Source organism: Euprymna scolopes, chromosome 13 (assembly GCF_053919585.1).
Source record: "Euprymna scolopes isolate OS-2025 chromosome 13, ASM5391958v1, whole genome shotgun sequence".
Classification (NCBI taxonomy): Eukaryota; Metazoa; Mollusca; class Cephalopoda; order Sepiida; family Sepiolidae; genus Euprymna; species Euprymna scolopes.
The window spans coordinates 94,658,391-94,673,390 of NC_136494.1; the positions used below are offsets into that span (position 1 = coordinate 94,658,391).

The 15,000-nt window shown below is 34.6% G+C and overlaps 1 protein-coding gene across 8 annotated transcripts in view; it reads right to left on the reverse strand.

Annotated features, from left to right (window-relative positions):
- Positions 1-15,000, reverse strand: part of LOC145292090 (high affinity cAMP-specific and IBMX-insensitive 3',5'-cyclic phosphodiesterase 8B-like) — a 973,128-nt gene that overhangs the window by 243,891 nt on the left and 714,237 nt on the right. For all 8 annotated transcript variants that reach the window (XM_080138173.1, XM_080138174.1, XM_080138172.1 and 5 more), the window contains exon 9: positions 5,115-5,209. In XM_080138173.1, the coding sequence (XP_079994299.1) occupies positions 5,115-5,209 (95 nt within the window). The remainder of the gene's footprint in view (positions 1-5,114; positions 5,210-15,000) is intronic.

Below are 15,000 nucleotides of genomic sequence, written 5' to 3' on the forward strand. Positions count from 1 at the left end.
TATACATTTTGTAAAAGTGCGTCTATAAAATACATTGACGAAATATAACACAACGTCGTTTAGATGCCCGTGACCAATTCATTCAAGCAGGAATGAAGGAACTAGTTACTACGAAAAACACACCGAAAATAAAGGGTCCTTTGTAAAGCACAAAAGAAAAGGAAAACAAAAACAAAATAAGAGAGGTAAGTGACGTTCGATTTTTTTTACACTGTGTGCTCTGCTTTGGAATATATATAAAAACACACACACACACACACACATATACATATATATATATATATATATATATATATATATATATATATATATATATATATACTAGCAGGACCCGTTAACCAGCATTACCTGGTGGAAGCATGCCCCCTCCTCGTAAAAATTTAGCTATGGTTGTTGGTGACCAATCCCCAACGTCATAATGTTAAGAATGGGTTTTGGAATAGACACCCCTAACCTCCTCATATTAAGTATGCCATATGGAATAGAGACGACCAACCTCGAAAGAGACAACCCATTTTATGAGGGGGGAGGATTGAAAAGATATTTATGTAAAAAAAAAATAATGGAGCAGTAAATCTTTTCACTCAAGGTTTAACCACTGAATTAAGAACAATTAGAAATGAATTCCTTTCTAAAGAATATAAGACCTTTAGAACATAGAAGGGACGGTGGTTATAAAGTGTGATTTACAGGTTTAGGAAGATACTTTAGAGTAGCTACCACGATGAAGGCATCAAAATGTCAGACAGCTCTCCTCACCACTAGGGGCTAGATCGGATATTTTAAATTAGTTGATGTTAAACAATGAAAGGTTAACATGGTTAGACTTAAAGATGTTCTTAGAAGACTTTTATGGGATTGTCGCAAACCTTAATAAGCATATAGTTGAGTTAGCTGACGTGAGGAAAGGTAAATTAGAAGGAATACAGGACGATATGCAGAGAATAGCAAGACTAACAGAAAGCGCATATAGTAGAATAGATACAGAGAATGAGCTAGTTAAAAATAAACAGGTACGAGGATTCTTCACAGAAGGCCTCAGATATGGGGAGGTAAAAATGGCTGCAATGAGATATGAGCCGCAGGATCTTCAAGCGACTTATCAGAAAACCATAGCAGAAGTAAAATTGAAAGTCCAGCTTGATGCAAGCCATGAATATGAGGACGAACCCATGGAGGTTTGTTACATTAGATGGTGAATTCAAGTTAAAGCCGTGGCTGCGGTTAGTTCCTCAAGATACGAAAATAGATGAAAAAGAGGAAATCGAAAATAGAGGCCCAGTATATAAAACTAGAGAGAAGGAAAGATGTAGGCAGTTCATTAAATGTTACTATTTAAGTAAAGACGGCCACATAGAGAAATACTGTAAGCGACATATCCAGGGAAACGGGAATGCCCCGTTCTTACGATGCCTGACGAATGGAACCGGAGGTTACCGACGCACATAATCGGTAATATGAGCACAGCAAATTCCGTTTCAATTAGGATAGAAATTGAAACTTATGGCGCTTTAGTGGATATGGGGGCAAAAGTTTCTGTAATAAATAGCAGTGTTTTCAACGCACTTAGACAGGGACTTGAACTAAGAAAGAAAGTAGTGAATTTAAGGACAGCTAATGGGTTCGCATCAATTATGGAATGTTTTTTCCGATTAAGAGTAAGAATGGGAAGTTAGTACATTCATCATGACTTCCTTGTTACGAGGAAAGAATCTCAACAGATGTATATAATAATAGGCTGTGATTAGCTTAGACAAAATTGGGTTAGAATGTACTTCGATCTGGGAACAATAAAGATTGGAAATGAATACATAGCGTTAGAAGAGGATGCTCATATTTCAGCAGTAGTTAGATTAGCGGAGAAAATAGTATTACAACACCAGCAACTGCATACGTTAACAGTCAACGATCGAAATATGAGATAGAACAACTAAGCAGCAGATTCATTAGTAATCTTAGTGGGATCTCAATGGCTAATGCGTTGGTAAAAATTAACGGGTCTAGTAAGTTTCCGATGCTCATAACGAATAACATCAATGAAACTGTTACTTTAAAAATGGAGTGTCAATTAGTCATATGTACTACGATTTGCAGCATTACTGGGATTATCATGCCGAATAAACAGAAGAATAAGATCTCGGATGTAAACTTGGAAGGAATAAAAGTACCGGAAAAATTAAAGTTAAAGATCGATAGGTTGCCGAGGTGGAATAGGGATTTGTTCGTTATGGAGGGCAAAGACTTGAGCAGATCCGATACAGTAGAAATGCGTGTTGATACAGGAATGCATCAAACGATACGAGAATACCTGTATCGAATATGTAGAGTAAAGAAAAAAAAAGACCCAGTAAAGAAAAAAAAATTGATTCAGCAGTAGATGAAATAATGCGGGCAGGAGTAATTGAAAAATCAAACAGCTCGTGGAGTTTTCTAATAGTATTAGTGGAAAAGAAAGATGGTAAAAAGAGTTTCTGTGTAGACTTTAGCGCAGTAAATAAAGTCACCAAGAAGTATGGTCGAGCATTACAAGCTCTTGACGATATTTTAGCCTTGCTAAATTCAACGAAATACTTCTCGAAATTAGATTTGAAATCAGTTTACTGGCAGATTAAACTGAATAAGAACGCTAAAGAGAAAACTGCGTTCACCTACCACCGGAATTTATTTCACCTTAATGTGATGTCGTTTGGACTCGTGAATGTCCCCGGGCCTTCCAGGAATTGATGTTCACAGTTTTATAGGGACGAAGGAGGAATTTGCCTTACCGTATTTGGATGATATATTTATATTTTCCGATGCAATAGAAGACCATTCAAAGCACATAGATGAGGTGTAAAGTAGTTTACACAAACATAATCTTAGGTTAAAAGTCACGAAGTGTGAGTTCTTTAGGAAGGAGATACAGTATCTAGGGTTCAAAGTTAGTGAGAGGCATTTACAGCCAGACCTGGAGAAAGTCAAATTTATAAAATTGATTTCGATTCCAACCCTTGTCAGACAAGTGAGGGGCTTTTATTGGTATTACTTCATACTATCAGCGGTTTCTAAAATTTTATTTCGATATCGCTGAGCGTTAGTTGGTCTGACGAGGAAACATGCAATTTTTGAGTGGGACAATTTTGATTTGGAGATCCTCAGTACACAGAGAACGTTAAGGAAAACTGCATTCGTTCCTCCAAGAGAATCTAGTGACTCCGACATCGAATCAGTCACGGAGGAGGCTGTTTTTTCAGTGCAGAAGTGTCGTCATAACCGCGAGAACTCGGATGAGGAATCTAATTTACCATTGATGGACCAAAAAGTCATGACATGTAACATGTCAGTAAATAACTTAGATACAAGTTAAGTTGTCTCCTATTTACGTCACTGGCAGATGCACTTGATAGTTTTAGGGTTCAAACGGAGATAAATAAGAGTTGCACTGAGAAAGGGAGAAGTGAGAAAGACCAGGAGAAACGGAATTGTTTAGGATAGCTAAGGCTATATTCTGCTTCTACGCAAGCTATGATTTCTCCATCGTAGGATAAAGGAAATTATTTCTCCGGTGGTTCAGACAGTGAATGATATTTGTAAAGATAGTAGTTGCTTCCCGTTTCAACAGAGTATGTAGAATGGTAGAAAGTTAAAAGTTAAAATAATTAACTTGAGCAAAAGCACGCATGGGACTATCGAATGTCATTTACCTGATGCCAATTTGACAATTGTAATGCGGTTACCATTGATATTTAATGAACATGCATCGGGGGTGTCTCCTGGAACGGGAGAACATACTGAAATGGAAATCTTTTTTTTTTAAAACTGGGACTCATTGTAATGCATAAAAACGGACTTATGTGCATTTTTTTATTTTTTTATTTAAAGTGAAAAAAAAATGTTAATGGAATGGGAAAAATATATAAATATGTTCATTTGTAAAGACAAAAAACGAGAGGGAAAAAAAGAAAAGAAAAAATATGTATACATGTTCAGGAAACTAAAAAAAAAAAAAAAAAGAAAAGAGGAAAAATTGATCCAAGAACATGCAATTAATTCCATTGAACAAAGGAACTAATGTGTTTTTGTAGAATTTTGTGAAACTGTGTAATGCATTGTTTTTTTTTGTTGTTTTTTTACTTAATAATTATTGTCTTTATTTAGTTTGTTTTGTCCGTTGTGGTGCCATTGTACCTATAATGATGGCAGTAAAAGATCAGAATGGTAAAAAGAAAAAAATATACGCATATATTTTTTGTAAATAAAGTGAAGGATGTTGCATATATGACGGACAACTCCGGAAAATATCGGAGCCGGGCAAAACCAGTTATAAATCGGATTGCTGGCAATGACATCGACCCTACATTCCGATCGAAGAATCGAGACCAGGAAACAATGAGAGAAATATTTAATTCTGGATTGGAATTGCTGAAAGAATTTCAAATCGAAGGTCAAAATAAGAGAACAATTTAAATCCCGATCAAGGAATGTAGAGCAATGTAAATAGCAAAACAAAGACAATCAGAAAGAGAGAGAGAGAGAGAGAGAGAGAGAGAGAGAGAGAGAGAGAGAGAGAAAAGGAGCGAAGCCGGCGATACACTTCTGCTATCGTCCATACCAACCGAGCTACACACCACTGCCCTTCTGACCCGAACTCTCTCGCCTATCAGATTATCATTTTGTAAAAATAAATAAACTATGTTATTTAACAAGTTCTTGTTGATTACAAAAACCAACAGTCATCAGAGTGTGTACATTTTGTAAAAGTGCGTCTATAAAATATATAGACTAAATATAACACAGATAGCAGTTTGCAACATAAACTTTAACCTGCTGTAAGAAGATATTTGTTAAATATATGTTCTCTGTTTGTATTGTTTGTGTTATTTGGAGTAATGTTCTCAGCTTTTAGTGTTACGCTCACAACGTTCCGACCGTCTATATAAATATTGCTTGTCCAACTCAGTAATCATTATGTGGAATTTGGGAATCTGCACGAAATTTTATTAATTCAGTCCAATCGCTATAGAGGATGAAATTCAAAAAGTGGGGAATCTAGACAAAGTCACTAAGATAGAAAAAGTAACGTTTAACAGGGTTTAAACATTGAGCAAAAAACATCTAAACGCAGTTCGACTTACCATTGGCCAATTGACTGCCATTAAGATCAGCGTCTCGCAAATGGTTGAAGAACAAGCCATGATTATTTTTAACTGAGACATAATACATCACTTTTCTGAAAAAGAAGAAGAAAAAAAAAACGAAATATTAGTAAGAAAAATACTTTTCATCGTTTCATACTTTACAATAAACACCGTTATTGTATGTACACACTTTTGATGATTATGTTCTTGTCTTGCTTGCTTGTCACCATGCACATTTTAATTGAAGGGGGAAGAGAAATGGAGTTATGTAAATGAGGAAGAGAGGGGAGGGAAGAAGAAAGGAAGCTTTATAAAATAACTAGCGGAGGTATCCGGCGTTGCCCGGGTGTTTGGAGGTGTAAAAGAAAAAAAAAGCCATAGGAAGTGAAGAGCGTTCAAATTTAGCGATATCAATCAAAACGTTGACTTGCTAAGTGAATGAGTTTTTCATTTATTTGTTTCCCCACGATGTTGGGGAAAACCAGCTCCCCACAAAAAAAGGGAGTGTCCAAACGAATAATAATTGTCTGATATGAGGAGGTTCCCCAACATTGATCAAAGCTAATTGCTTTCTGGACGTCCCTGCAGAAAAGTCGGAAAGCTGTCTTGGCTTTCGATTAGTTTCGCTTTCATACAAAAAACATGAACAAACATGCGAGAGGATTAAATAGTGTGAATTTTATAAAAGTCGATCAAAATAAATCTAGATGACGTCCCATTGCAAATCGTAGATATTATAATCTAGGGAGTATATAAAAAGTTCTAAAACATAGTACCCGAGAACCCCTGCGAAAAAAGCCTTTACTGGACATACAAAAACGCGCACGCCACTTTTGCCTTTTGGGGATGGAGGAAGAAGAAAGGAAGCTTTATAAAATAAAAACATACAATAAATAATGATTATAATAAGCAAAGGACATTGGAATACACAAGTCGCGATCGTTAGTTTATTGTGTCAAAGTTGTTGTTTGATTATGACAACGGTCACAGGATCAACCATATGGTCTCAGTTAATGCTGCAATAGAGGAATTCTCTCTCCAAATAAAACTACAATTCCAGTTCAAAACAAAGAAAAGTTTATTTTTTAGAGATTACGCTCAGTTCTGAACAACAGGTTTGCTAAATGAGAGATTTTTACCGGACCAAATCAAAACACAAATCCCAGGGCCCATCTTGGAGAGACACATAGACCGAACTCCAGTCAGTTCCCCCAAACCAAACTGATTCCTCAGACACCCAAATAGCCAAGACCAACTGCCACTCCTGTTTATCTCTAGGAACACCGGGATACGGCATTAATTCGTTCTGAGGTTGGGATCGTAAGGTGAAATCACTGTATGGCGGGCTCTAAGCAAAATTTTAAACAATAATATTAAAAATTAGTAAGAAAATACAGGACAGTATACACATGTGTATAATCAAATAACGTTATAAATAACACCGTAAGGTGAGGCAAATACCATAACCAGGGGTCGGTAAAACATCGTATTCCACATCGTAATCTAAAACAAAAAAAAATATCCTTGGGTCACCGTATCCCAGGGTTCTACTGGATATGCATTTGTAAATGAGAAGGAAAAAGAGAAAGACAAGAGGTGGACAATAGTGAAAGAGAAGAAAAGATGATTTATGATCAATGAGAAAGAGAGGAGAGAGTGAAAGAGAAAAGAGAATATGATAGAGAGGAGAACAGAGAGAGTGTATATTATGACATCACAATATAAACCTTTTGGAACTTCCAAAATGTTTTCATAAATATTTCGAAATCCTAAAAGGTCTGCATATATATTAAATCTATATATCTGTATAAGTGAGAATGTTGTGTGTATGAGGACGCTTCTCAACCTATATACTCGATTTTTGATCTATAGACTTGAAATTTGGTATATAAGATATTCAGATACGTGGAAAATGTTTTAATTCGTTTTCATCCGGAAAAACGGGCTCCTTTAGGGATCAAAATTGTAAAATTGGTACGTGGGGATCGTTGGGTTTTATCTGCTTGTTAACTGTTTCATGAATGCGCATGCATGAATGGTTCACATGACAGATTGCTTATGTTAAGAATAAGTAGGTCTGAAAACACTTTTTAAAGAACGTGTCAAGCTGGCCTAATGGTTATCGTTCTTGACTCACTGTTTTTAGATGTTGGTTTCAATCATACCTTGAGTATTTACTATTTTTTTTTTACTTATAAGAAGTTTAGAAAAAAAATCATAATACTCGCATGGACATGTCTCCGTTTCTGTATGAATTAAAATAAAATATTCATGCGTGTTTTACGACCAGGCAATGCCGGGCGGCCTGCTAGTGATATATATAATAATCTAGAAGAATACCCGTCTTAAGACAGGTAAAATTAATTCATCGAGTTTTGCACTACTTTTACATCCCTATGGAGACTAATGCCAAGATAGAAAAATACTAAACCTTATTCCAAGTTTAATTAAATCCAATTATATGATTTGGAATCTATAAAATGTCTCAAGCTTAAGCTTAAAGAGTCTTAAGAAGAAACTAAAATTCAAGAAATCTTACATAATTTGTGTCTAATGACTATCAATCAAATTTAATGTAAACCTGAAATATTTGAATTTTCAAATGGATGTGGTGCCTCTTTATAAGATCTTTAAAAATACACCAAAGAAACTTGATTTTGGAAAATATTTATGAATTGGTATATAAGACCTACTGCTAAAAGTTAAAAAAAAAAAAAAAAAGGATATATCTGAATTTTAATGGAGGGCTTCCACACCATATTTACATCCTTTGCATGGAACGAGATTAACAAAATGTATAACCGGCATTATGCTTAACGCATGTGTTTCAAAATTCACAATGATCAGTTAATTAGTTTAGAAGGGAATCCTGTATATACAAATATATAAACATGTAAATATATCTAATTCATATAAATATGCAATTTTGTTCCTTGAAATTACTTCCGGTTATCACTGGAGTTTTGGTATTTATCCAGTTTATGACGTAATCTCTGGCAACTTCACAACGGCAGATTACGTACGTAAGTGGAAGATGCCAAAACGATTAGCCAATCAGCTGTCAGAAGACAAGTTTAAATGAAAACGTGAAAATCATGAAGCCCCCCCCCCCAATAAAAAACAATTTCTTAACTAAAACTGACTCAGCACACTATGTCAATGTGAAATCCTATCCTTTTCCCCTTGTTAAGAATGGCTTTCTAAATAGAAAACCATTCTTAGCATGGAGAAGAAGGGGGACGCTATGATTTGAGTTATTCGTCTGGCTGTTTATATAACGTGCCAGAAAATGCAGACACGAAGTTGCTTGAGATTGGGTTGTAAACTGGATAAGTACCCTAAATTAAGTACCAAGTTGAATTTTATCTATGATAATGCAGTGCATTATCAGTGACGTCTTAAGGCTTAATCAAGGGTACAACTATTTTATCTGGGTGATCCAACAGGCTGATCAAATTCCTGCTTGGAGTCCAGCAGAAGCATACTACATGTTTTTATTGTGTGTTCTGGAATGTTGTTTTTAAGTAGTAGAAAAAATATTCCATCATTTGTTCTGGTATTTATTTCTTACCCGAGGGAGAGAATTAGATACCAATTATCAAGGCCAAAACCATTCGAGCATAAAATGGAATATTATGGTCAATTTGACATTCCTACAACTATAAAAAAAATCTGATTTTCATAAATCCTTGTAGGATTCTTAACATTTCCTATTTTTTCAGTTTCTAAGCAAGCAAACTATCTTTAAATCGAAAGAAGATTATTTTGAATTAGAAAACTTTATTAATAGCAGTTTTTTTTATAATAGTCAGTTTTTATTTTTAATAGCAGTTTTTTTTTATAATAGTCAATGAAATATTAAAAACGTTCAGAAAATGTGATCTGCTGAGTTGCTGAAAATACAATTTTGTTTGCGAAGCTAAATTTTATTTTGCACGACTTTACATTTGAATTGTTTGAAGAAACTAAAAATGATTCTCATCCTTTTAGTTTGAGCCAAATATAGGGAATACAAAAAAATATAGGCGATACAAAAAAATATAGAGGATGCAAAAAATATAGGGGATATAAAAAAAAAGGAAAATTTTACCCAATTCGGCATAACTTGCAAAAACGTTTCTATTTCAATTTTTTTGTTTTTTGTTTTAAATAAACTTTTTCTTTGTGAAATTTTGCTATCCCAAGTGGGTAATGTCATGCAATGGTGAGTGGAGTTTAATGATTATCGGAAAAATAAAGACAAAAAAGAATGAAATTAAAAACAACATTATTTTAAATAAAAAATAAAAAACATAACCCCCTCAAAAAATGATTATTGATCTTAGGTCAAAGCAAGATAACGTTAACCACAATTATTTTGACGATCGTAAAAAGAGTTTGAAACTGTTCAAATAATGAATGGCTTACAAAAAAAAAAAAAAAAAAAAGAAAAAAAACGCCAGAAAAAAATACAACTGGCAATTGTTCTCCTTTTAAAGAGGAAAGGGGTAAACGAAAAGTTTATTCAGAAGTTAAGGTTAAAAATATATAGAGTTAAATTAAATGCTCTCTTAAAATGAAATAAATTAATATTTTTTCATATAAAGAGAATATTAAAAAATATTTCAAAATGTCAATGCTACCAAAAATGGTTTATTGAACTGTTGGCTATGAGTTAATTGCAGTGGCGGAGGGCGGTCCACCCCGGGTGACAGCAAAAGAGGGGTAACACAATGTCACCCCAACAAAATTTTTCAGCCAGGCTAAGGTGCGAAAATAGTTTGAAAATAGGATTAATTTATCATATATTATGTGAAGGTTTTTAAGTTTTAAATATTAGAAACTCTTACATTTTTTCTTAAATTAGTAATTGAAGAATATTTTTGCCGATGTTTATTGAAAACTCTAAACCCTGTATTTTTGTAGTTTTTAATAGTACATTTGAAATCATTTGATGACATGCATTTCATTTTTTTAACTGAAAAATAATTGCAATTATATATATATATATATCATATATGTATATATATATATATATATATATGTATATATATGTGCATGTATGTGTGTACACATAGGTATATTTATATGTATATATATATAAAAAAAAAAAAAAGGAGAACGTCTACCTAAAACCACTAACCTAGTTCTAAAACAGATCCTTTGTTTGATAAAATGCATGCCCATTGGCTGATAGGAAGGGGCGCGGTGGATACTAGAAAGCTGATTGGGAATATTCAGTGTAGCTTAATCGCCATATATATTTTATAAATTACTAACTAGCTCTACCTACGTATTGAGCACTTTTGAAGTAAATACTTAAAGTTTACGCATAAATCTATACTTTCGTATATTAAATTTATGTGAATAAATGAAGTAGTTATATATATATATATATATATATATATATATATATATATATATATATATATATATATATATATAGTGTCGTATCTAAGAGGAGGGGCAGTCCGGGTGACAGCAAAAGAGGGATGACCCAATCTCAGTGGGGTGACATTTAAGCAGATGCCCCAGATGATGTTTACTCTAGCTACACCACTGGCGGCTTGTAGTATCTGTTATGGTGGGTTACTTGGTTTTTTTTTCTGTCCTCGATTAATAAAGGAGAAATCTTTCTAAACTGAGACAATTTAAATTTTTTATCCAATCCAGAGTGACTGTTATGAGGACTTACTTATTCACTCGTAATGGACTTTCCTAATCATTATAAAAAAACCAGAGTCTAATACTCATGTAGAGAATTATCATGATTCAATGCAAGACTACAGACTAACTAACAGTTGGAAAATGCCGACAACCTTTTCTTTGTATTCACTTTCTTGTACAATATATTCATTTTTACCTAAATCCATTTGTTCAAGCCTTTCTTTATGACCTTATCCTAGGCCTATAATAGTGCTCCATTTTGGAGAGTTAGATTTTCTTCACATTAAAAGCTCCTTGTGCCTAACTGTGTCCTTGTAAGAAGGTAAGTATATAGGAACACCCCAATATGTGTGTGTGTGTGTGTGTGTGTGTGTGTGTGTGTGTGTGTGTGTGTGTGTGTGTAGTGATTGCATTGTTGTTGTTTTCTAGATCTTAATCCAATGAAACTTCAATGTTTACAAAATAGTCCTCACAAACATTATTGGCTACAAGTGTGATTCCAGCAGCAATCTCTTTAGAGATCCAATTTTCTTAGGCTTTGTGTATCCAAGTCGATTTTTGGATCTGGAGCCAATATCTAACGCTGGATACATACATATACATATATATATATACACATCATATATCCACCTAGATACATCAATATTAGATATTTGTAGCTATCCAACTCAACAAACATAAGTCTACACTTACATCACCACATATTCTCACATGGATACAAATACACACACACACACACACACACACACACACACACACACTGTCTATATATTAGAAGGAGAAGAGGGGGGGGAATTGGGGAGGCAGGAATATCTGCTCCAAATCTCATAAAAATTAATTCAATGGTTCAGTAGTTTATTTCAAATCTGAAAGGGGGAGGGGCAAGTACACCTTGGTTACAGCTTTCCTCATACATACCTCCTACAAAATTTCATGATCCTGCTAATAGCCTTAAAGTATTTATAGTGAGGCTAGATACCTAATCTAACCCTTTATTACATAGGCAGGTAGAGGTTGGGACAGTTTAACAAGCAACATGTTCTGAATATAATAGAGCAATTGTTAATAAACGTCAGTTGGATTTGGTTTTCTATGAGAGACATGATGAATTGATCACATAAAACTCAAATAATGACCCACGTGAAAAGCTAAGGTTTCGAATGCTGATCTTCAAGTGCTGTAATAAAATCTTTTGACCTTCATTTTCTTTTTAATTGGTTTTATGAAGCAGAAATCAAACCTGATACATCTCTAATTGCACACACACACACACACACACACACACACACACACACACACACACACACACACACACACACACACACACACACACACACACACAACAATGGAACAAATAGGGTTACAATTTACTTTGCCTCCCCACGGGACAGAGTTAGACATCAGGATCGTTTTTTAAGGTAGCGAAAAGAAACAAAAATAAAAATTGTCTCAGTCGTGAAGGATTTCTCCTCCACTAACAGAGAACAAGAAATTGAAGTGTAGCATCTGAATAACAGATTCTACACTTTGATCTTGGCCCAAAGGCCAAAATTTTTTTTTTTTTTTTTATATAGAAATCACAATTTTTTTTGTTTCTGATTTTTTTGAGATGAGGATTGATTATTCCTATTATTTGGATTCTTCGAATTATTGCTCTCATCTTGATTGTTATCGTTCACAAAGTTTTGGTCGATGTAACCTCTGACCTCCTTCAGGTGTATCTTGTCGAACCTGGAAATCTTTCTGTCAAACTCTGGAATCTGCATTGAATTTCGAATGGAATCCTTTATTTAATGCACGGGGGTGGGTAGCATGCTCTTGTCACATCAGCCATGACTGGGTAAAAGTCTTAAGTAATTCACAACTGTATTTTGAGTGTCACCCATACTGAGAATTGAACCTTCAACCTCCAGAAGAATTGTAGTTTTACAACTGAATTTACCAAGTATTTTATCCATTACGCCACAGTCTGCAAATAAGTGGTTCCATTCGAAATTCCGTGCAGATTCCTGAATTCGACAGAAAGATTCCTGAGTTCTACGAAATACACCTGAAGAAGGTTACATTGTCCAAAATGTGAAAATAACACTCAAGATGAGAATGTTAGTTTGTAGAATCCAAATGAAACATTGTTAATCTACATCATGCACACTTCTAATGGATAGTTTGTATATTTTATTGCAGTTTCATGGTACATCCATTATTTAGAAACATTTTAATATATTCTTGAATGGTATTTGAATAAGAATAAATGTCAACAAAATAAGCTTAATACAGAAAACCCCCCAGAAAACAAGCATATTTTTCTTCAATTAAGCTTAATTTCTGAATACATATTTAGACAAAAATGAACTTTTCACAAACGATTATGTTACGTAGACACACATCTATCTATCTATCTATCTATCTATCTATCTATCTATCTATCTATCTATCTATTTACTCATGTATAATATGCACTTATTGTGTGTGGGGGGGGAGGTGAGTGTCAGCTTGCTCGTTATGACTAGGAAATGGCTGCGCCAACTCTTTTGAAATTTCACACAAATGTACTTTATGTGCCTGGGAATGTTCTTAGATAGGATTACCCCCAATAAGTATCGAAAATTAATACACGAAAAAATCTCATTAAAAAAGGAACAGTCCAGTTTTGACCAAAGTTAACACTCTTATACCGTTTAATATCACAAGTGCATTTGAGAAGTTTTATCATCTCACAAACAGAAGGACCTGGCGTATAAAATCAACAGCAGGTTCTTTGATAAGACAGGGGCACGTTTGAAATGAATGTTTCTGTTTAGAGCACAATTCAGCTATAATACTTGACTTTTGCATTTTAAACATTAATTCAAGCCATTATATAAAAATAGTTTTATGAAATCAATAGTAGGTTCTCTATAGTGTAATATAGACTGGAATGTGCTGTGTATATAGCAACTGTGGGGAGGTATGTGAAGCTTCTTCCCGGTGCACCATGGTGGGTCCCCGACTAGAGTGAGCAATCAATTGATTTGATTGAAAAACGGGCGATTTCACTGATTTCAATGACAATAAAAGTATTGGAAATGTGGAACATTCATGGCCCCCATTCAATCCCGGGCAATGTCGGGGTACCTTACTAATATATATATGATTTTTATAATTTCAGGTTCAAATAAACAGCTGCAGCAAGAATTGGAATACACCCTACCAAAAGCCTGATTGTCACAGCTGGTGAATTTCAAAACTGCAATCTGGACCTGAGGACACTCTAGAAGAATGATATTCAATAAAATTCTGTTTTAAACTTGGAAAAAAAATGCCACAGAAACGTATGGAATGCTTCAGACTACCTTTGGACCATATTACATGATTCGAGCATCAAGTTTTGAATGGTATAAGAGATTCAAGAGAGGCAGAGAGTCTATGAGGGATGATGAGTGCTGTGGGAGGAGTAAAGAAGTCAGAACACCAGAGTTGATTGGCCAAATAAAGAATTTCATGAATAAGGGCCGTCGTGTATCTACAGAGACAATAAATGCAAAGTTTGATGTTTGTGTGGGACCAGTACCCACAATTATTTGCAAGAAACTGAAGATTTGGAAGATCTGCACAATGTTTGTCGCATCTTTGTCATAGACAATTTGACCAAAATGCGCACAAGGCAGTTCCTCACTCTCCACATAGTCCAGGCGTTGCTCCCTGTAAATTTTAGTTATTCCTTAAACTCAAGAAAAACCTTAAAAGCTATCGTTATGAAACAATTGATGAGATGAAAGTAGTTGTGATGAGAGTCATTGACACAATAACACAAGAACTTCTAGGGGGGGGGGCTTCCAGAAGAAGTTGTTGGAACGGTACAAGTGCATTGCAGCTGGGAGAGATCACTTCGACTATAGTTTCATGGGTGTACTATCAATAAAAGTGCCAATGCGAAAAAAAAAAAAAAAAAAATCCGGAAACTTGTTGAAAGCACCTCGTATTTCACTGAATTTTGGTATTTTCTACAAGATTTCAAAACTGCCGAATACTTTTGGACACGTCACTCTCAAACAGCCAAGAGTATGGATTTGTGAGTGAGGGTGCCAAAAACGAAAATTTGTCAACGAATCAAATGAAAGTTTCATGAGAGGAAAGAAAATACAAGCTGACAACTTCCTCTACCTCAGAAGCGGAAGATCATTAATGTGGTGTCATGAAATGCCTGCAACAATGGAAATGTTTTCGGATGGCACAAATGCGGAACAATGCATAAAAT